Source organism: Carassius carassius, chromosome 11 (genome assembly GCF_963082965.1).
Source record: "Carassius carassius chromosome 11, fCarCar2.1, whole genome shotgun sequence".
Lineage (NCBI taxonomy): Eukaryota > Metazoa > Chordata > Actinopteri > Cypriniformes > Cyprinidae > Carassius > Carassius carassius.
In genome coordinates, this window is record NC_081765.1 from 28,422,958 (window position 1) to 28,446,493 (window position 23,536).

The 23,536-nt window shown below is 37.4% G+C and overlaps 1 protein-coding gene across 1 annotated transcript in view; it reads right to left on the bottom strand.

Annotated features, from left to right (window-relative positions):
- Positions 1-23,536, bottom strand: part of LOC132153146 (titin-like) — a 137,441-nt gene that overhangs the window by 109,218 nt on the left and 4,687 nt on the right. Inside the window, exons 7-40 of the mRNA XM_059562449.1 lie at positions 20,902-21,157; positions 19,454-19,681; positions 19,250-19,363; positions 16,538-16,777; positions 16,169-16,234; positions 15,816-16,074; positions 15,441-15,489; positions 15,128-15,340; positions 14,908-15,050; positions 14,631-14,812; positions 14,198-14,428; positions 13,874-14,112; positions 12,872-13,113; positions 12,493-12,657; positions 12,234-12,402; positions 10,458-12,148; positions 10,082-10,363; positions 9,733-9,999; positions 9,336-9,608; positions 8,977-9,240; positions 8,616-8,876; positions 8,274-8,534; positions 7,916-8,179; positions 7,575-7,835; positions 7,229-7,489; positions 6,860-7,120; positions 6,624-6,765; positions 6,363-6,531; positions 6,034-6,265; positions 5,354-5,638; positions 5,148-5,273; positions 4,631-4,819; positions 3,553-3,942; positions 3,134-3,184 (exon numbers count right to left, since the gene is read on the bottom strand). Of these exons, the coding sequence (XP_059418432.1) occupies positions 3,134-3,184; positions 3,553-3,942; positions 4,631-4,819; positions 5,148-5,273; positions 5,354-5,638; positions 6,034-6,265; positions 6,363-6,531; positions 6,624-6,765; positions 6,860-7,120; positions 7,229-7,489; positions 7,575-7,835; positions 7,916-8,179; positions 8,274-8,534; positions 8,616-8,876; positions 8,977-9,240; positions 9,336-9,608; positions 9,733-9,999; positions 10,082-10,363; positions 10,458-12,148; positions 12,234-12,402; positions 12,493-12,657; positions 12,872-13,113; positions 13,874-14,112; positions 14,198-14,428; positions 14,631-14,812; positions 14,908-15,050; positions 15,128-15,340; positions 15,441-15,489; positions 15,816-16,074; positions 16,169-16,234; positions 16,538-16,777; positions 19,250-19,363; positions 19,454-19,681; positions 20,902-21,157 (8,726 nt within the window). The remainder of the gene's footprint in view (positions 1-3,133; positions 3,185-3,552; positions 3,943-4,630; positions 4,820-5,147; positions 5,274-5,353; positions 5,639-6,033; positions 6,266-6,362; positions 6,532-6,623; positions 6,766-6,859; positions 7,121-7,228; positions 7,490-7,574; positions 7,836-7,915; positions 8,180-8,273; positions 8,535-8,615; positions 8,877-8,976; positions 9,241-9,335; positions 9,609-9,732; positions 10,000-10,081; positions 10,364-10,457; positions 12,149-12,233; positions 12,403-12,492; positions 12,658-12,871; positions 13,114-13,873; positions 14,113-14,197; positions 14,429-14,630; positions 14,813-14,907; positions 15,051-15,127; positions 15,341-15,440; positions 15,490-15,815; positions 16,075-16,168; positions 16,235-16,537; positions 16,778-19,249; positions 19,364-19,453; positions 19,682-20,901; positions 21,158-23,536) is intronic.

A 23,536-nucleotide genomic window follows, 5' to 3' on the forward strand; every position in this document is an offset into this window, starting at 1 on the left:
AATGAGGATTCCCTTTGAGCTTTTAAAGCTGCTGCTTCTTCATTTTGGGCTTTTCCCAAAGATTCATGAAAATAAGAGCCTTTTTTCTCTGACTTTCGGGGCACAATAGACTCTGCCTGATCAACCTGCACATCTTGTTGCCATTTTTGAATATGCTGAGACAAAAACTGATCTTCACTTTCGAACTGATCACCCTTCAAGGTTTTCTCAAGGATGTTCTCCACAGAAATAGCTCTCTTTTCTAATTCCTGTACAGGAGCCCTTTTACTTTCGTGTTGAAGACCATCATCTGCAGGAACTTGTTCCTCCTTTACCTTCACTACATTTCCTCTTGTACACTCTTTGTCTGCTGGCTTCTCATATGATGGACTGATCTCCTTTGTACCACTGACTTGACTGGAAGCTTGTCCTGTCTCTAACCACTGCAAAACAAAAGGTTCCTTTGCCTTGACCTGCTGTGCTTCATCCCACTGAACATCTTGTTGCCATTTTCTAATGCGCTGAGCTAAGAACTGATCTTCACTTTCTAAGCACTCACTCTCCAGGTTTTTCTCAAGGATGTTTTCAACAGACATAGCTCTCTGTTCTAATTTCTGTACAGGAACTGTTTTAACTTCATCACCAAAAAATATTTCTTTCATTGGCTTCACTACCTTGGATCTAGAAGACTCTTTTGATTCTTCGTGTGATGAGATTATCTCCTTTGTATTGCTGGCTTGTTTGGAAGCTTCTCCTGCCTCTAACCACTGCAAGACAAATGGTTCTTTTGCCTTAGTCTGCACCTCATCATCCCACTGACTAAGGCTAGCATCATCTTTGTGAACTAAAATATCATATTCTATCTCCTTTTCTGACTCCTCTTTTGATGTGGTCCTTTGATCCATCCGTGCATCAGATACATCATCTTGAACATCTTTTCTTAAAGTTTCTTCTAGAGGAAGTTCACCCTTCATAATTCGAAGTGCCCTAGATCTTGACTGAGGCTCAAAGGAGTGTCTAACTCTTCGATCAATTGATTGGGAGTGGATTCCGGTAATTCTCTCCAGTCTACTCTGATATTCTGCTGAACCTCTACCACTTTCACCATGCTCACCAGGAAAAACAACATGTTGAATTTCAGGCAAAGTAGAAGGCTTAACTCTGAGTCTCTCAACATAATCTGTGTAACAAGGCTCACTTGTAACTGATTCCACTTCAAACTCAGATGAGGACATTGTAGAAATAGAAAGTCTCTTTTTCTTTTTGACAGCCTTTTGCAAGAGACTGAGTTTAGCTTTAACCTCTCCATGAAGGCTGTCCGTGTCACTAAATCTGTCGCTGTACCTATCACTACACCGGTCACTGAATTTATCACTAAACCTATCACTGTATCGGTCACGTCCTGTGAATCTGTCACAGTATATATCACTGTATCGATCACTGAACCTCTCGTATCTCTCATACATTGGAGTTGGAGAGCGTGCACGTTCAGATGCTGTCTCAAACTTGCTGTCCCTGTCGGTTCTTGATGGTGATGAAGTTCTAAAATACATTGTTCGGAACAGAGTGTTTTTTGATCTATTACGTTCCTTAGTTTGCCCTTTAGCTGTTTTGTCAAAAGGAGAGCCAACACATCTTAGATCTACTCTAAATTTTCTTTCTTTTGTTGAATCAGCTAATGAATCTGAGCTCGAGTGGGCTTTGTTTGAAGATCTAGAATGACTGAAATAAGTAACATCTTGCTCTTCCCTCAGTGATACAAGAAGTGATGCTGTGGTTTCAGCAGATCCTTCAGTGTTAATTGCCATGACTTTGTAGCTGCCTGAATCTTTTTCTTTAATCCCCTGAATTATTAAACTGGTTGCGTGCATATGCATTTTACTAACTGTATATATTTTACGATGGTGCTCCTTCTGTATTTGTCTGTTATTATGAAACCACAATAGCGTTGGAGGTGGCATTGCAACTAGCTTGCATTTAAAAGCAGCAGTGTCACCCTCCACAACAGACTGAAATTTCAGCTTTTTGGTGAAGGAGGGTTTAATGTTTTCAGATGGGGCTACAAGACCTTGATCTAAACTTTCTTCTGGGTCTGAAAATTCAATAGATTGTGGTCTTCCTTTTTCCATGTGTTCAGCTCCTTCATTATAAAACAAATCTGGAAAAAAAGGAGACAAATTTCAACAAAAATGCACAGTTTGCTAAAGAAACTGAATATAGAATATTAATAGATATATTAAAGCATGCATCAAGTCACAAAGCCATAAAAAAACAAATTCACTCACCATATTTGTTCGAATAAACGCAAGACTTGAGTCTTTATAAAAGATTCTGACACGAAAATCGCTTGATGTTTTGTTCCTTCTTCTGTGGACAGTTCTTCAAAGCATAAATTTCTTTTCAAAGCATTAATACGTATCCAAATAATACTGATCTGTTTCGCAAAAGAGCCTCTTATATATTTAACTTGGTGAATATATATCCTAAAACATTCCTTACCTGACTTGCAGAATGATGAATAAACGCCCTTTCTAATCCTTAAAATGACGGAAATCTTTCATAGATATAGAGAAACATCACTCTCTATTGATAAAAAGAAGAGTGTGGTCATTAAAACAGCTCTAGATTTCTTTGAGAAGGCGTTTATTCGAACTAATATAGTTTACACGTATAACCATGTTATTTTAAAAAGCAAACAACATTAATCACATACCGCTATCTGCAAGCCAGTCTAAGAAATATTTGCAGGAAGGTGTTCCAGATGCAAGAAACATAAGAAGCAATTAAAAGATGTGGCTACTTCCATATCTTTTAAAACATAATTTCCTGTGGTCTGGAACTTTTAAAGGACGATCATCCTGCACTTTTTACTTCTAAAACAACCAAGAAGTACCATATCCTTCATGCTTTTCAAAGGAGAATGAACAGATGCAAAACTTTGCAAAGTGCTTCACAGCAAGCATTTTACTGATCAAATTGCTTGCTATCCAAAAACACATGATTCCAACCATACACATATCCAACAGTAACATATGAAATTTGTTTCCATTAAAGAGGATGTGTTTGCATGCAATACAGTATGCTCAGAAATGTTAAATTTAATAGTTTTACTGAGACATCATTATTAAATAAGTTTTATATTTTAAGATCCTACCTTTGACCTCTTCCTCAATTTTTACTTCAATATCCTCTTGTGCTTTTGTAACTGTAAAAAATAAAAATAAAAAATAACAAAAAATATGAATAAATGAATAAGCATTTAGCCAAATATGCCACCTACCAATCTGCATGTAAAAACAAATGTAAAAATGTTAAAAAGATGTGAAACACGGGAACTTGAAAAAGCATGCATTTGCCAGCCCGACACCAAGAGAGCACTGTATGATACAACTTCTTCAGCAGAACTGACAAGGTTTCACAACGTGAAGTTAGTGAAGGTGATCAGGAAATTCACTGAGAGAATCTAAAGTTTGATTGAAAAGTTTTTAAGTTTTTTTAAGTTTAAAAAGTATATGACGTTAATGAATCGTGATTTGTTAATCAAAAACCATAAACTACTTTGATCTCAATTACCTTCTTCTGTTACAGCAAGGATGGCTGAGCAAGCTGCCTCTCCTGCGATATTGACTGCTTTGCAAGTGTACTGTCCAGCATGCTCAGAGAAAGTATCAACTATGATTAGCGTAGCAATGTTTGTCATCTCATCAAAATGAAAGACAACATTTTTGGTAGGCTTTATAGAATGTTGGTTATGGAACCAACTTATCTCTGGTTTTGGCATGCCAGACACACAAGCATGGAATCTAGCCACTTCTCCATTAGCCACTACGCAGCCCACAATAGGCTGAATAAAAGTTGGCCTTTGGCCAGTAGGATCCTTCTGAACAGTCTTAATACTTGTGAAGAGGCTGGATGTGGCTTGCGACTGAGATTCAGATGTATAGTCCATAATTTGTGTTTGTCCTGAAAGGAAGTATTGATTTGTTCTCAACTAATTACTATAGTGCACACTTAGAAGTTTGTTTGTACAAAATTAATTCTGTTTTCACAATTTTCTGACAATATTTTTCTGTATTAACAGTAGGGCTGTTTCAGCTATTTCAGCATTATCTATCTCATACTTTTGTGTAGTCACACATTAATAAATTCAGTTATTTAGGAACTGTAGGAAAGTTAAAAAAAAAAGGCCTATGTGCAATCATTACATATTCTGCATTTTATACTGATGACACTTTACTCATTGCACTTACAAAACAAAACAAAAAATCAACAGATTTGAGATTTCTCACACTGCATCCAAATACATAGATAATGTAAATTGAAAAAAATACAGTTCTCTGCTTTATTTTTTTATTAATATTTATATCAGTGACAGAATGCCAATTATTTTAAGAATTTACGGGAAAACCAGTGCACAGCTTGTCACTTGTGTGTTCATGAAGCTCTAATTCACTCTGAATTGTTCATTCCGTTTTTAGAAATCATTGTTTTAGTAATCATTGTTAGCTTTGACAGCCCTAATTAACAGACAAACCAACACCAACTGCATTAATAATTAATATAAACTAACATGATAATTAAAACCATTATCAGTTGTTGTTGTTTTTATTATTAGTTTGCAATTTTTAGTTGGTAAGAAAGTTTAACTCACCATCCACTTTAAGTACAGCAGAACAGGAGACCATTCCTGCAGAGTTACGGGCAACACACATGTACTCGCCCTCATCCTCAGGATAAACTCTGGTGATCTCCAGCTGACAGTTTTCATCAAACTGAGACACTCTGAATATATCAGACTGCTTGATCTCCTTATCTTTGCAATACCAAGTAATCGTCAGATCTAAACAGGAGTAAATCAGAGGAATAAGCATAAGCATCAATTAATATAAAAGTGCTCCCAATGTAAAAGCTATACTGAAAAGAAGGATTTTAATAATTCTGTCTCCTGAGATAACTAGTTTAAGCCAAATCCTTACATTGCATTGCATGTTTCCAAAGTGAATGCAATACCACAATGTACTGCAACAAGCTCTGAGATTGTCTGACTATTCAGAGCATTACAAACTACTCAATTTTGGGACTTCGGATGCTAGCAGAAAAGGCAGATGCCTATGTAATCAATAAGAAGCTCACTAGGTATGGAACAGAGTTATGGTTACTGATCTCACCTTCCCCTGAGACACGACATTGGAACCTTGCAGACTGTCCTTCATTGGCAGAAGTGTTGCGTATTGGTGTTATGACGACAGGTGGTGACAGTGGTGCTCCAGTGTCAGGGGAAACAACTTCTGGAACTGAGGAATAAAAGGGATAGCAAGCTTAAGCAAATTATGTACCTATAATTCATTGTGAATTTTTTCATGTTTTTCTTTACCTTCAACATTAAGTGATGCAGAGCTTGTGGCTACTCCATAGTCATTCTTAGCTTCACAGTTGTACTGAGCTGCATCCTCTGGGAAGACTTCGATAAGTAGCAATGTGTGCTCATTTCCCCCCCTCAGAAACTTGCACTTGAACCCAGAAGACAGGGCCTGAGAGTTCTTATACCAAGATACCTGAGGCTGAGGAATTCCTGTCACTTCCACAGAGAAACGTGCAGGTTTACCAGCCTCAACAGACAGGGGCTCCATGTGCCTGATGATCTGTGGAGGCTCTGGGACTGAACAATGCAATAATGTTGTATAAGAATAAATAATAAACATACAGAGACAAATAAGAACAACAAACTAAGAAACATTATATTACATAAAAGACATCAACAAAAAATACTTTATAAAATACTTTTTTGCAAGTAGTTTTGCATGGTAGATATGTCTTTAATTGCATTTATCAGGAAAAAAAATTAATATAAAAAACGAATGCCTCTTACCTATATGGCAAAGTAAATGAGGAATTATAATGTATATTTCTGACTTTACTTTTTAGCTCTAATTATGTTGTTACCTAATTACCCCCAAAACTGCACGTATAAAAATGCACATTACTGAACATCACAGCATAAACATTTTGACAGACTGCACTTAAAGAATTAAAAACTTTTGAGACCAAACTCACTGTTAACATGAAGGGTCACAACACTCCTGTTTTTTCCAGCAATGAATGTGTATTCTCCAGCATCGCTTCTGTATGTTTCTGTGATTGTCAGACGATGAATTTTCCTAATAATGGCATAGTTGAAGCGCTGATCTACAGAAAACTGGATCTCGACTCCATTTCTTAGCCAGCGACCCTCAATGTCATCCTCATTGACTTCAAATTCAAATGTAGCTCGTTGTTTCTCAAGTACCTGGATACAAATTGCAATAAAAAAGCAATTGAATGCATTATTGATGGGCTGAGCACTGCTTGTCAGTAAATGATACTTAAGACAGCTTGGTACTTACAGTGATTTCTTTCTCAGCAGGTTCACCGATACGCACATCCTTGCCCTCAACTGTGAGGGTAGCCTTTGATACACTAGATCCAGCAACCACAGAGTATTCACCAGCATCAGACATGCGCACAGTCTGGATCATAAGACGATGCATGTGTCTCTCTGTGAACACTTTGTACCTAAACGGTGAAGATGATATCTCCATCAAGACACTGAACTTAATAGACTTAATAAACTGTGAATGGAAATGGAAAACCAACATCTGGAGTACCTTTCAGATATTTCAAGTTCCTGGCCATCTTTCATCCATGTTACTTGGACATTGGGCTCAGAGAGTTCACATTCAAAAATGGCCTTCTTCTTCTCTGTAACTTTAATGTCCTTGATGTGCTTGGTGAACTCGATGACACGAGCTTAAATTGATGATGGCAAAACAACTTGATCAGAATGAACATGATAAATCAAAAATTTAAAATATGAAAACCTAATAACAAAAGCAAATTTTACCTTCAACAAACAGCTTTGCTGCGGTTTCAGCAGATCCAGCCACAAACTTGTACTCTCCAACATCCCCAAAGTGAACATTTCGGATAGTGAGCGAGTGAGTGAACTGTTTGGTGCGAGTTTGGCATCTATCACTAGATCGGATTTCTACACCATTCTTAAGCCATTTGTAGGTGATGCCTTCATAGTTGACAGTAACCTCAAATGTGATGGTGTCCTTCTCTTGTGCATTCAGGTCTTTGAGCATAGACGTGATGAGGACAGCTGAAGGAGAGGGAAGAAACATTTATTGACTGAATTCTGAAATTTTGTTATTAAATACATGTCTGGTGAACACTTAAGCGTTAGCAAATAACATGAAAAATAACTTACGGTTAACTGTCAGGGTGGCAGAGACTTTGTCATTTCCACATACAAAAGTGTATTCTGCAGAATCATCTCTGCTGGTATTCATGATCTTCAGCTGATGCAGTTTGCCCTGCACCACAATCCTAAACTTCTCACTCATCTCAATCTCAACTCCATTTTTCAGCCAGGTGGATGGCACATTGAAATGTGAAACTTCACATTCAAACGTGGCCACATGGGTCTCTGGAACCTCAATGTTCTTCAGGGGCTTTGTGACTCTCAAAGCTGAAATAGTCATTATATGGAGTTAGCAGTGTATTTTAGACACTGGACAAGTTTTGGTAGGGGAGATCTTTAAATTAATACTTACATTCAACATGCAAATATGCGCTGCATTGTAAATGTCCAGCTACAGCTATGTACTCTCCATCGTTGCTTTCATCAACATTTTGAATGACCAGCTTATGTGCTTTTCTTTCAGACATTATTTGAACATTGGCACTAGGTTTCAGCACTTGGTTTTTGAACATCCACTGAACAGGTATGTTATCATGGGATAAACTCAACTCAAAAGAGGCAGTTCCATTGACCAGGGAAGTCACATCTTTCGGCTTTTTCACAATCTTAACAGCTGCAATAGAATTAATTTGCATATAGATTTTTATTTTTTAAAGTAAAATTGTCTTTGATTTTGGCAAATAATAAACTTACTTTCAACATTCAGTCTGGCATTAGCAGAGAGTTTTCCTAGTTTGAATCCATAGACTGATTCATCTTGGGAGTTGCAGTTCTTGATCTTTAAGTTGTGAACCAATCCATCTACTGTTATCTCATATTTGTCACTAGGGACAATTTCTATTCCATTCTTTATCCACTGGGATCCTTTCACATCTAAATGAGTCAGTTCAAGACTAAACACTGCCTCTTGGGTTTCGGTGACTGTTTGGTTCTTCAGGGTTTTCTTGATCTTCACAGCTGTGAAAAGCACATTTGCAATCAGTTACACCAAAGGAAAAATATTACAGTATGGAAAAGGAATTCATTCTACAAAACATGGTAGTAAAATTACCTTCAACCCTTAAGTTGGCAGATGTCTTGGAGTTTGCCACTTGGTAGGTGTACTCTCCAATATCTTGTGGTCTTGTGATAACAAAGACAAGTCGGCGGACTGCACCTATATCCTCACTCCTGACACTGTCACTAAAGTTAACAGAGTGACCATCCTTAAGCCACTTGCCTTCAGAAGTGGGGTTGGCAACCTCACACTCCAGAACAGCAGTTTGGGATTCTGCTACAGTTACATCATGGAGTGGTCTGTTTATGGCTCCACCTAGTGTAAGAAAATCATAACCGTGAGGCAATACCTGTGCATTAACTTAAAAGATTTTTGCCAAATGACAAAAAAACATACCTGATACAGTTAGTTTTGCACTGGATGTCTTTTCGCCTGCTGCAAATGTATACTGGCCCTCTTCATCTTTCATAGCATTGATGATGGTCAGGCTATAGTGCTTCCCTTTGGACTCAATTTTGTATTTGGGTCCAGCCTTGAGAGGCTGATTCTTGAAAGTCCAATAGGCATCTATACCAGTGTGGGATAATTCTACCTCAAAAGTGACATTCTGAGTTTCAGTGCAAACACAGTCTTGCATGTGCTTGACGATGCTGACCTCTGTATGACATAAATATATTCATTAATAATGGAAACCCATAAAACATAACTTTAAGCAAATACTAAGGTGTTATAACGGTTAATTAACAGAAATACTCACTCTCAATAGTAAGTTTACAAGCTGTTTCCACTCTGCCAACAACCATCTTATAGTGTCCTTCATCAGAAGCGAAGGACCTATTCAAAACTAGTCTCTGTTTGGTTCCTTTGGCAACCATCTGGATTCTCTCACTAGCCACAAGGAGCTTTTCATTTTGGTACCATTTCACAGAAGCAACATCAGAGGCAGAGATTTTAGCTTCTAGTACTGCCTTCGTACCTTCTATAGAATGGACATCCTTTAGAGGTGATATGATTTCAATTGCTTTGAAGAGGGGAAAAAAGATAGGTTACATTTCTGTATTCTCTTGCGGTATTTCTTTTTCTAAGTCTATGCATCTGCATAAAAAACAAACTTACTTTGGACAGTAAGTTTTCCGGTTGTAGAAATGTTTTGAATAGGAACAACAAATGAGTAGATTCCTGCATCATCCCTGTTGACATTTTCAACCAGAAGTTTGTGGACAAGTTTGTCAATGACAATGTGAATTCTGTCCATGGCAGAGATGGGCTGGCCATTTTTCATCCATGTTCCCTCCACATTTTCCTGAGAGAATCGCACCTCCAGCTGGGCAATATCACCCTCACAAATTGTCAGATCAGATAGGCCTTGCATCAGAGTTACAGGACGCACTGAAATAAAAAAAAAATGTATACAATTGTTTACATAAAATCTTAAATGAAGTTCCTAATTTACTGGAAAATACTACAACACTAAAAATCATATTCAGAATATTATATAAAAAATTCTACGTACATTTCATCTTCAGTGTGGCACTTGTCTTCAGATCACCCACTTTAAAGGTGTATTTGCCTTGGTCCTCCTTCCTAACATCTTTTACAGACAGGGTGTGTCGGCCACGACGAGAGGATACAACATATTTAAGGCTTGGTGTAACTTCTTTATTCTCAAAGTACCAGGTGCCTTCAGCATCTTCACGGGACAGTTCACATTCAAACTCTCCAGCATAGGTCTCAGGCACTTCAACACTCTCCAGATTTTTTATAATTTCCAATGGTGCACCTGTAAAACAAAATAGATTCTTGACCAAAAATTCAAAGATGTTAATGTGAAATAAAAAAGTGACAGCTGAGTATACACTTACCTTCAACATGAAGTTTGGCAGAAGTTCTTATGTGGTCATCATCAGTTAAAGCACAAGTGTACTCTGCAACATCTTGCATGTCGATGGTCAGCACAGATAGGAAGTGCACCTTTCTGTCAGAGTGCATCCTGTATTTGTCTCCAGAGAAAATTTCGGCATTGTTCTTCATCCATTTGACTTTGACAAATGGCTCATTTGTCTCACATTCAAAGGTTACCATTGTGTCTTTTTCTTTAGCAAAGACATCCTCCAGTGTCTGGGTAAAAGATACAAGCTGCTTGGCTGCAAAAACCCAAAGAGAATTTAATAGATAGAGTACCTCTGACTTGAACAATGATTATAAGCGTAATACTGATATATAAGTGAATATACATACCTTGTACCAACAAGAAAGCGTGACTGGAGGCCTCACCAGCAATGTTAATGGCTTTGACCATGATACTAGCAGAGTCCTCAGCTGAGACATCTCTGAATACTAATTCACAGACATGGTCTTCGGGCCAATACCAATAAATGCGATCTGACTTCTCAAGTAAAATGCCATTTTTGAACCACTGGCATTCTGGTTCTGGTTTACCAACAACCCTACAACGGAAACTAACTTCATCAGACAGAGACACTGTCTGGCTCTGAATTCTTTCCAAGATCTTTGGAGCCTCCATGCTGGGAGAAAGTGTAATTTTCTCAGGTCTGATAGTAGGAATTTTAAGTTTGCCTTCCTCCTCCTCTTTCTTCTTTTCTGACTCAGTCAACTCTTTGGTCCAGTGTAGAAGTTCTTCTTTTCTCTTCTTTAGCATTCCTTCATATGATTCATCCTTTCTGCGAGACTTCATCTCAACTGAGGATATGGCTTCATAATAACCCTCTTCAGTCCTGCGTTTAAATTTGCTTCGCAACTCTTCTGTCTCTTCTGTGGATTTTTCATGAACAACTCTCTCAGCCTTTCTCAGTCTGACAACTTCTTTTGCTTGTGAAGCATCTGTGGGTTTGTCTACCTTCACAACATCAAAAGATACTCTGCCAGGTTCGGGGCCAGATACCTCAGGAGCCTTCTCAGGAGCACGGCGCAAAATTGACCGGAAGTCTTCCTTCTGTTGGATTTCAAGCTTGACAGTGTGCTCAGCTGTACCCTCTGGGTTCTCAGCCAACACTTTGACTTCTCCAGAATCATACGACTTACAGTCAGTGATTTCCAAATAGTGAATGCCATCATAGTGCAGTCTAAATCGTTTGCTCTTTCGAATGAGCTGTCCATTTAGGTACCAGTTGACTTTGGGAGTGGGGTAACCAGTCACTCTACAACGATATTTGGCTGTTTCGCTCTCGAATACTTTTATGGGTTCTGGGAGCAAGACAATCTCTGGTTTGATCTTCTCTGTCATTTCATCTCCAGTTACTCCTGAGGGAGCGCCCTCATGGGCAATCCGCTCCATTTCATCCATTCTCTGCATTTTACCTTCTGGCAACTGACTTTCCTCCACTAGACCCTTTTCATCCTTCACAATTAGTGTAGCTGAGGTCTGGTCAGCCCCAAATTTGTTGGTAGCTCTGCAAGTAATGACGCCACTATCTCTGGAATAAGCAACTTCATAATCAAGGCTGCAATAGCCAAACTCATTGATCATACGCAGTCTGTTAGCAGCTTCCAGTGGCTTGCCATCATGCAGCCACTCAACAACCATAGTTGGGTCACCAATAGGGGTCAGTCTGCACTCAAAATGCGCAGGTCCAAATCGCTTCATCCTGACTGAAGTAAGCTTCTTTTTAAAATGTGGCTTCTGTTGCTTTTCCTTGTCATAGAGGTCACCCTCTTCCCACTGTTCCTGACCATAGCGAAGATGCAGCGGTTCAATTTCTGGTGGAGCAACATCCTTAGCCTTATATGTCCCTTTGGGAATGATGAGTCTTCTTTCTGGTTCAGGTTCGGTGAACTCAACCTCTACATTAACTCTGCAGCGAGTGGTATCTCTGCCAGCTTTGTTAATGGCTGTGGCTGTGTACCATGCACTGTCAGAGCCAGCAGTCTGAGGAATCTGGAAATGTGCCTGTCCTTTGGTACCCTCAATTCTGCAATACAAATTTTGGATTTAACATAGATTAGTACCACAAACAGAGCATAATTAAAAAATAATTTGTGAATAAATTCACTTACTTGATGTGAGGGTATTTATGAGGAGAGATGATGTCACTGTTCTTCAGCCAGACAATGTCAGGGAGGGGGTTTCCAATGGCTTTTACTGCCAACTCAACCAAACTTCCTTCCTTAACACTGATATTCTTCAGCTTTTCAATAAACTGGGGTCGGACCAAATTTTCCTTTGCTATAATATATAAGCCATGAGTTTACACAATCTCCCACATCACCAAATCTAGACCTTACATAGTTTTTAGATAAAAAACAAATGGTTTACCGTCCACAGTGAGAGTCATAGATACGGAAGTCTTTCCAGCTCTGTTCTGAGCAACAACCGTCCACTCTCCGGAGTCCTGAGGCATGGCAGGAACCACAATCATTGACTGAGTACCATCCTCCTTTACCACAATCTTGTGGGTGTAGTCATTGACCACTTGTTGTCCTTTGGTAAAGATAATTAAAAACAATAAATTAAAATTCTATTTTCAACAAGCATGAAATAAATCAAACTTCACATTTTATTTCAAATACAAATCTTTTTTAATTTTAGAAATGTTGTTACTATCAATTTTGACCAAAATAACATATCCTTGCTCAATAAAAGTAATAATAAAAAATAAAAAATTTACAGTACTGTAGTTTAAAAAAACACTTACCACTGTGGAACCAGTAAGTGTCGGGCATAGGTCTTCCAACTACTTTTAAGTCAAACCTTGCAGTCTGTCCTTCAGAACACCTGAAGGATGATGGCTTCTGTACAAAGACAGGCTTATATAGCCTCTCCAGTTGACTCTCATCAGTGTCATCAAGTCTTCGAGCAGGAGAACGGCTAACAGAGCGAGCAGGGGAACGGCCAGGAGAGTAACTAGTTGAGCGAGCAGACATTGGAGATGTAGACCTAAAACATTAGAAGTTTAAATGTGGACAATTATATCTAGTCATGTGGAAAATTATATCTAGTGATAAGGTTGGGAGCAGGCTTCACTATGTTTTTTTAGATTTTCAGAGTGCTGGCCTTATATAACACATATGAAACAAAGTAAAGAGGCCGCACTATGCATATAAAATGCATATAGAGTTTGGGGAGTTGTAATGGTTAATAATTGATACTAACTTCACCCTAACTCCGGGTAGGTTGTTCTTTTGTACGCATGTTTTGGGGTTGGAACCTGTATAAGGTAGAGTTTCTAATGAGAATCTCTCCCTTTTTTAAGGGGGGAGGTGTTACGGCTCAGTTTTGTTTTGGGTTTGTTCTGTGGTTTTCTCTTTTCCCTATAGGTTGCCAGATAAGGATCCACACCTGTGTTGAATTTGCAAAGCTGTATTTAAGATGGCTGTCCTTTGTGGGAAGGAGTCTGTCCCCTGTCCTGCAGTTGTGCTCAGGAGCTGGACCTTCATATTGATTTTTTCTTTATTGTTTGTTTATTTTTTGTCGAACATCTTTTTTCTTTTTCATATAACCCCTAGATGTAAAATAAATATTTTGTTTAATTTAATTTTTGGACTCTGATCCCTTTATTTTGTTACTTCCTTGAGCCGGAACGTAACAATTTTCACGGAACGTGCAAAATAAACGTTTTATATGCATAGTGCGACAATTATATCTAGTCATACCAAAGTGAATACAGATGAAGCTTAGTAAGGCAAAGGCAACTCACTGGACTCTCCTCACAGCTTCGGCCTGTGGGTAGTAAGGCTGAGCAGCTGCTGTGGACTCCACATAGAGCTTTCCAGAACTGACAGCATTACCCTTCATATTGCTAGCAAATGCAGTATAGATGCCCTCATCTTCTGGCAACACCACAGGTAGGCGAAGACTAGCTCTACCATCTTGTAGAACCTCCATCTGATAGCGGCCTCCATGCTTAATGCGCTTACCGTCTTTATACCAGGCAATCTATTTAACACAAATGACGTAAAATTACACATATATCCTGTGCTATAATGAGAATAGCGTTTATCAATAGAATTAGCACCCTTACCTTTGGTAATGGTGTTCCTTCCATCTTGCAATGGAAAGTAACACCCATTCCTTCCAGAATTCTGTAGCTTTTGACTGGAGTGCTAAATGAGGATCCGACAGCCTCATGCTCAGCAACATTCATGACCATCTCCTCACCATCCTCGATCACCAGTTCGCGGTAAGTTATCTTAAGGATGCGGATTTCAATCTCTTGGATTATTTTTCGTTCAATTGCAGATATTTGAAATTCCTGAAAATAACAAAATGTTTATATATATATATATATATACATACATACATACATACATACATATATGAAATTCATATGTAATTTAATTTTGTTAAATTATTTTAGAGGCATTTCTTAGTAATAAAACTGAGGTTTTTTTTTTGTTTTTTTTTACTTCATTAAAAAAATGATTCAAATAACTTTTCCCATATAAATTCATTACCGTCTCTGAGATGAAGGACTGCATCATCTGTGTTTGCTGAGCCATCCTCCTCTGCATCATCTCTTTTTCATATTCGCTTACAATTACTGGGGGCACATCTGCCACTTTGGGCTCCTGCACCATTGTCGTCACTTCCGTTACATATGTCACTTCCAGTTTCTTCATATAGGCTTCAAACTCCTCTGTAAAATCATAATGGCATGTTGATTCTTCTGTGCAAAACGTTATTTAAAAAAAATACAAATCACAGTTACCAATTACTTTATTCACAACTAACCTTCTTCAAGAAGGCTCGTGGAAGCAGACACCTCTCCATGCTGATTCTTGGCAAAGATGGTGTACTCTCCAGCATCATCAGCAAATGTCATAGAAATTTCCAACTTACATTCCCCTGTATCCTTGTTATAGCTAACTCTATATCTGTTAAATTACAAGAAAAGTATTAGCTTTCTGTTTTACTGTGCAGAGACCAACCAGATTCAAACTGTAATCTATACCTGTATCCAGTAGTGAGTGGAACTCCACTCTTCTTCCAGTAAATATGTGGCTTAGGGCTTCCTCCGATCTTGCACTCAAAGACAACACTGCCCCCCTCGACCAGCTTCTGAACCACTGGCTTCTTCACAAAGAAAAGAGCAGCAGGTGCTCCAGTTTCCACAGAGACCGCACTTATTTCAGAAATGGTCTCTTCTTTGGCTTCAATGACAGTCCTTGTTAAAAACACACACAAAATAATTGCAAAAATCAGCTCTACTTTTTTTTCCCCCTAGTTAAGATCCAAGAGTCCTTGCTCTTGCCATTGTAACTTACTGTTTCTCCTGGACAGTAATGTCCTCTCTGCTCTCAATCTCCTCAGACACTGTAAAAAATAAAAATTAAAAAATAAAAATTAATGTTTTTGTGGTTAAAAAAAAATGGTTACGGTATGGAGGAATATCCTTTATTTTTTGTTTGTTTATTCAGTCTTTTATTAAAAGATTTTAATAGTATGCAAAATATAGAAAACTAATAGCACACTATGTGATCTAAACCCCAACATCCACTTAGTTCCATTTGACCAAAATCCTACCCCTTTACCTAGGTCAATTCTATGAAAAGTAAGTAAATATCTATATAAATAAACAAAATATACATACAATAAATAATAAATTTAATTTGAAGATATAAAATTATTTCAAGGTTTACCTTTGACAAGCAGGTAACATGAGGTGCTGATAGTTCCAGCCTCACTGGTAGCAGTGCAAGTGAAGCGGCCACTGTCTTCAGCAAAGGCCTCACGAATTACCAAGCGGGCATAGCTGTTTTCATAAGTGATCTGGAAGTCAATGGAGTGCTCAATTCTGTAATCCTCTCTGAACCACATAATGGCTGGGGTGGGGTGGCCTGAAATCTGGCACTCCAGAGTGATAGACTCTCCCTCTGTGACAGTCACATTCTTCAAACCCTAATGAACAAGACACCAATTTGTATTTAGTGATTTTTCAAGGCATTCTAAAAATCAATTAAGAAATTAATTAAAATGCTAATAAAACACTTACTGCTATCAATGTAGGGGGCACTACAGGCTCTTTGATAGCTGATGGGATCGCTGCAGTCTCAACAACCTGCAGGGAAAATTCAACATTTACCAAGTGACTCTGGCACACAGTTTTTTTCGTTAGCAAATTGGCACAAAATATGTTAAAAAGAAAGCTTGATTTTTTTTTTAAATCTGATAAAGATTAGGTGGAGGTGATGAGAAGGAATCCTCTGTATATCAGATGAGATCTGTAAGGAAAATGGTTAGGCCTTGGGAATCTTTCAGTAAGTGATAATACAACCACACAAGACTCTATATGATGAAGAATAACGAGTGATATTAAGGCAAATGTTAGCTTAACAAGTGGAAAACACGCCAAACTACAAACCTTTGTGCCCCATTCTTCCCCGGCATATGAAACGCCTATCTTTCTGTGTAACTCTGTTTCAAAATGAGCCTGATATCTCTCTGCAGTTTCTCTAAAAGGAGGAGGAGTCGGCTCTGGGGTCACACGAGTCTCCACAATCTTATGTGTTGGAGGCTTGACAGGCTTGATGATCTTTTGAGCTGCAGTTGTTGAGGTTAACTCTTTTTGTAGTGTGGCAATAGCAGAACCTGCTATTGAAACCTGACCAACCCAAGAAGAGCAACATTACCACAGAATACCACAAAACAATCACTTTTGTTTAGCCACACAGAGGGAAAGAGTCACGGAACCTTTTTAGAAGGATGGTAGGAAAAATTAATTTGTTAGGAATTTCAGATAACGCATACTCGATAGATTAAAAACTTGATGGTTTAATAAAAGGTTGATGGAGAAACTAATGGGTGGACGTTATGGTGAGAGTTATTATGAAGCTTAAATGTGAGGTATTGAGGGTGTTTTGTTTTTTAGATTGGTCTGTATAGTTTGTCACTTGTTAAAGGGTAGTGCTAAAATGTTAAAATAAAATCTAAAACATAAAATGACGCCAAAAATTCTTAGACCACTAGTGAAAATGCACTTATTTTGCATTGAATATAATTAAATACAAAACTTAAATGTACTTTAATTCTCAAAAGTATTTGGTATGTCCCCCTTTTGCTATAATGACAGCAGCAGTCAAGCTGCATGAACTCCAAAAGTATGAAAAGCATAAATGGATTAAATTCTGTTTATTTGACCTAATACATAGCTAAAAGTGAAAAATATTCCAAAATCTTTAAATAATTAGTTCACGTCTGAATTATTTACTCACCCCCATGTCATACAAGATGTTCATGTCTTTCTTTCTTCAGTTGAAAAGAGATTAAGTTTTTTTTTGATGAAAACATTCCAGGGTTTTTTTCTATATAGTGGACTTCTGTTCTACACTATCCCAGACGAGGAATAAGGGTCTTATCTCACGAAACGACTGGTCACTTTCAAAAAAATAATTAGTTATATACTTTTTAACTTCAAAGGCTTGTCCTATGGGCCGTTCACATATCGCGTCTTTTGCGCGCTCAAATTCGTTATAATGGAATTATAATTCGCTCATAATGGAAGCGACGCGGTCGCGACGCGCACACGGTGCGAAGCGCTGGTTTTTTCCAGGCGCGTCCGCACCGCATCGAGTTAAGTTAAAATCGTCTCAACTTTTCCGCAGGTCATGTGACAAGAACCAACTAATCAGCTTCATCCTTTTCCGTAACAACCCTGAAAGCTCAGCCAAGATGAAGGAACAGCTGATCATAGCTATATATGGATTGCCATTTTTAAATAAATTTAGTAGCAGAGCTACTGCAAGCGATTTTTAGTGCTGCAAATCCATATATCCTTTGCTTAAATTTCCGCATCTTCTTGGAGAAAGCAGGTCATGGTTGCTCAGCAACAGCAGACGCCTCAGGAGCGCAACTGCCAGATAGGGAGGAGAAAGCGCTGGGCCAAGCCTTTTCCACGCGTTTTTAGGCGCGATATGTGAACGGCCCGTAACTAAAGTTACGCGCATGCGTACTCTGTGCATTTCCGTGCGAAACAGTTAGGGAATATCAAAAAAGTCCCAACTCATTTTCGCCGCCAACTTCAAAATCGTCCTACATCGCTGCAGAAGTAACGACCCAGTGTTTAAAACAGAAGATACTAAGAATTTTAAAGCTCTTTATTAAAAACTGTAAAACTGCGATGTAGAACGATTTTTTTTAAGTTGGGGGAGAAAATGAGTTGGGAGTTTTTCAATATACCCTAACTATCATGAACCGTAATGCACAGTTCACGCAGAGCTAGACAAGACCAGCGTTTGAAGTTACAAAGTATATACATTTTAATTTTCTTTCCTTTTTTTTAGAAGATGTCCGGGGTTTTTTTATTTATTATTATTATTAATTTTTTTTTTGCTAAATAATTCAATTCAAGTTTGTGTGTATAGCGCTTTTTACGATACAAATCATTGCAAAGCAACTTTACAGAAAATTAAGTTTCAGTATTTAGTAGTAGTAAGCTTATAAGTGGTGACTGTCAGTTTATGTGCATATGACTTAGAAAAATAAGACCCTTATTTCTCGTCTGGGATAGTGTAGAACGCTTTGAAGCTACACTGAAGCTGTGATTTGGACCTTCCACCCAGTGAACCCCACAGAATTCCACTATGTAGAGAAAAACCCTGGAATGTTTTCTGTTATTATTATAATGTTTTTATTATTATATTATTATTATTTTTTTTTTTTTTTTAAATGTATTTAAAAAATAATAGTAATAAAATAAAAATTTTATTTCTTTTACCTGAAGAAAGAAAGACATGACCATGTTGGATGACTTTGGGGGTGAGAGAATGATGAGGAAATTTTAATTCAGAGGTGAACTAATCCTTTAAACTTTGATAAAATTACTAATATCCCAAATTTTCATAGTGGTCTCAGACTTTTGGAACCGACTGCTTAAATCTACTGTTGAATTCTAAAAACCGTGTTTCAGGCAAGCAGGATTTCAAGATATTGTATTTCAAGATTTAAACTGAATGAAAGCAAATTTCAGATTTATTTCAAATGGTTTATGCAAATTTTGTTATGTTCTATCATCTAAAAATTTGTGTAAATTAGAGAAGGGGGATTTCACTGCTTGCCTGTAATCACCAAATCTTACCTCATAGCTATGATCTGGTTTTGGTACAGTAACTTTTGATACTGTGAAATGTGGAACTGGGGATGGTGCAAGGTCAGTCTCCACCTTGGAGCTAACCTCAGTAGTTCTTTGAATCTATTACAAATCAACAGAGGATATTTGAATGCAAATACACTAATATATATATATATATTCACGTTTCAGGTTCTGTTAAATTATTCTAACCTGGGTGACATGTACACTCTTCTCAGTAGTAGCAGTTGGCATTTCAGTGGAAATAAGCAACAGCTCCTTTTTACTTGTGACCTGTTGCTTAGTTGCTAGCATTTCTTGATGTCTTATGTCAGCCTCTTCTTCCAACTGAGCCCCTTCAGCATGCGTGGGCTTTCGTATACGTGCAAGATCAACAGCAGCAAGCACAGTGGCCACGGCTCCTGCTTTTTTCCCATCACCCTGGCAAGACCAATCACTGATCAATATCTAGAACACATGTATAGGCAGGAACCATTCTCATCTAAAAATACACAGCTTGAATCCTGAAAACAAAAGCATGGGACGAAAGCTGGAAAATACACCATCCAGTGGAATTATCTACTAAATGTTAGCATTGAAAAGTGCTGAAAAAGAGATCCATCGATTCAAGGGGAACATTTTCATAGATTGCATTAAAATTTAAAATCCACCCAAAGAATAACATTTATATTCCTCTAACTCTACTGTTAGATGTTTTTTATGCATTTAAAAAAACTTTCACTGCTTTAAAAATAATTAGAGAAGACAAAACTTTGTGAAATGACTCTCATAATCATTTTTGTTGTCATTGTCAACAATGTTAAAGTAAATAGGATCAATCACTCAACCTATCCATGACTTCAAATGCAACCTTTCAAATGTTGCCCTTAAACATAAAAAATATAAGGTGCTTTCTGAAAAACAAAGTGAAGTGAATGGAAAACAGGATAGAAGGCATTAGAAGTGTGGCCAACTGAAATATTATTCTCCTAGCTTCTACCTCTGCAGTTGATGAGATCTCTTCCAAGGATCTCTCACTAGTGGTTGAAACATCAATATTGATTTTATGAGTTGTTACAGTTGTGAAGGATTCCTCTTGGATTTCCTTGCATGATATCTATGAACATGTAGAAAGAAATATCTAAATGGTTGTCTTAATGTACAAAAAATGGTTTACATTTGGAAAGGTAGGTAAGTAGTGGCTGGGGAAAAAATGAGCTACTAAAATCTGTTATTGTAATCCTATAAAAATCTTTGTGGAGTCAGTGGGGGAAAAAATGGAAGAATGAGATTTAGATAGGAGACAACCACAGCACTATCAAACTACCTGATCATTTTGAGATGTAATGTGCTCTGAAGTTATGCCAGGTTCAACACTGGGCTGTTCTAGAGAGCAACTGAGTGGCCCACGACTACGAGCCTGGTCCACTGCCGCCACCACAGTGGCAGCAGCAATACTTTTCTCATCCATGTTTTGCTGCTCCTTTTTTACATGCAAATGGAATTGCAATTGCAAGATGTCGTTAGAGTACAATACAAGCATTTTCACTGATAAAATAAACATTTACATGAGATAAACCTGAATGGTGGCACCACTGAATAAGTCGTTTGTAACATGTAGAAAGAGCAAAAGCAAGTTTGCCTAGTGGGAAATTATTTACCTCTTTGACAGCACCAACTTGTTGCTGAAAAGCAACAGATCCTTCCCAGTGCTGTTCCATTTGGACGCGGGTAGAGGTTGTTTGGACTTGTTTTGCTCCAGCAATCATGCGGGCATAGCTTGCTTCTGATACATATCCCGCCTGTTTCCATGGGGGCAGGACCTCAGAGGCCTGTGTGACCTGTTTGCGGGTCATCACAGGGGATTTGACTGGTCTGATTGGGGAAACAGACAGTCTGGTAGATGGAGACACAGCTCTGAAATGAAATGGAAAATTATGTTATGAGAAGCTAAATCACAAACCGTAGCCTTAGCATTAATGAGTGTTGGGTTACTTATATACAACGTATTCCCATTTAAAAGCATTCATGAAAAAAACACAATTTTGTATGATTATTTATAATAAACATGAAAGGGATAATTTACCCAAAAATGAAAATTCTGTCATTAATTACTTATCCTCATGTCGTTCCAAGACCTTCTTTCATCTTTGGAACACAAATTAAGATATTTTTAATGAAATTAGAGAGCTTTCTGAACCTGGAAGGCAGCTTGAAAACTACCATGTTCAAGGCCCAGAGACGTAGAAACAAGATCGTTAAAATAGTTGATATTACATCAGTTGTTCAAGTAATTTTGCTATGAGCTATGAGCTAAAAATAAGCTATGAGAATACTTTTGTGCGCAAAGAAAACAAAAATAACGACTTCATTCAATGATTACTTCTCTTCCGGGTTAGTCTCTGCCGCCATTCACCATATTACCACGACGCATATATAAGCATTACTCTCTGCTCGTAAACAAGGCGCAGCACATGTGTGTTCTACGTCAGAACGCCTGCTCCATTCCGTTTCACAGTTTAGTAGTACAGAAAGTTTACAGTGTCAAGGAGTTGCTTGAACGTTTCAATTTGAATATTGAAAACTTATTTATTTTACTTGGAAAATATTATATTCATGTGGAAAAAATAGACTAAAGCTAAGCCAGACTTTGAACATTTTAAAAAGAGATTAAAGTGTTCCTGTAGCTCAAGTGGTAGAGCATTGTGTTAACAAGCGCAAGGCTGGGGGTTCGATTCCACGGGATCACATGATATGGTTAAATTTGATAGCCTGAATGCACTGTAAGTCGCTTTGGATAAAAGCGTCTGCTAAATGCATAAATTTTAATTTAATTTAATTTAATTTAATTTAATTTAATTTAATTTAATTTAATTTAATTTAATTTAATTTAATTTAATTTAATTTAATTTAATTTAATTTAATTTAATTTAATTTAATTTTTAATTTGATTTGATTTGAATTTTAAACAATATACTACATTAGACAAAACTAAAAAGCAAGTAAGACTTTTGAAGCTTTTTGTTACTTAAAATTGTTTTAATTTTAACATTGATATATATTGTTTCACTTTACATATTCTTATGAATGTTTATTTTATTTTATTTTTTTGTACTTGTTGTAAGTTGTATATTTTATCCTATCCCAAATATTTTATCACAGAGACTGATACAGAGGGGAAGAAATCATTGAATAAGTCATTATTTTTGTTTGAAGTTTCCTTGCTGTCTATGCAGGGTCAGAAAGCTCTCGGTTTTCATTAAAAATATCTTAATTTGTGTTCTGAAGATGAACAAAGGTTTTACAGGTTCGGAAAGAAATGAGGTTGAGTAATTCATTCATTTTTGGGTGAACTATCCCTTGAAGACTGTATGTAAACATTACCTGAAAGACTACATATATTATTATAGTATTAGAAATTTAATTTGTCATACTGCAGGAGATCTATAAATTTAACTAGAGATGTTAGAAATGTTAAAAATGAAAAGCCTAAAAGAAATGACAAGTTACAGGACCTAAAATATGATATTCATTTTCATTTTAATATTCATATCAATTGTAAACTTGCATCTTGAAATAATAAACATTTATTAATTATTATATGTTAGTGTGACGAGTGGGGCGGGGTCGAGGGACATGGGAGCGAGGCCGGTGGAGTGATTGGAGATGAGCTACACCTGTTCGACCCGCCGGTCTCGAGGCCCACGGAGGAGATGGAAGGATATAAAACTGGAGCGACGACAGTGAAGGACGAGAGAGGACCAGGCCTGGGCTTTTAGTTGTGTTTTGGTTTTTATTTGCGCGCACCAGTCTTCCGTGAGGGGCTGGTGCGCTGTTTTGTGTTTATTTTGTATTATTAAAATGTGATTTGATTGTCCGCCGGTTCCCGCCTCCTTCTTCCCGACAATTAGGAAGTTTTATCATTACAGTTAGCAATGTATTAATTAGAAGTAGTAGTAATGATGTAATGATAGTAATAACATTAAACAACCAGACAACAAGTTGGTCATATGATGTCAACATGGCAGCCCCCATAAGGGGCGACTTGCTCCATGTAAAATAAAACTGCTTTTTCTGTCACTCACTGATATTACTGACATCTACATAATCAATAGAAAGTGCATGCATATCATTTAACTATGCACACATATATATGTACACATATTTCTCAAAAGTGCTATTTATTTCTTATTTTGTAATGAGCAAAGTCTCAAGTCTCAAGTATAAAGTGTATTCATATTAAGTTGCTATTTTATGACGTTAATACTTTAAAACCATCATCAAATCAACATAGGT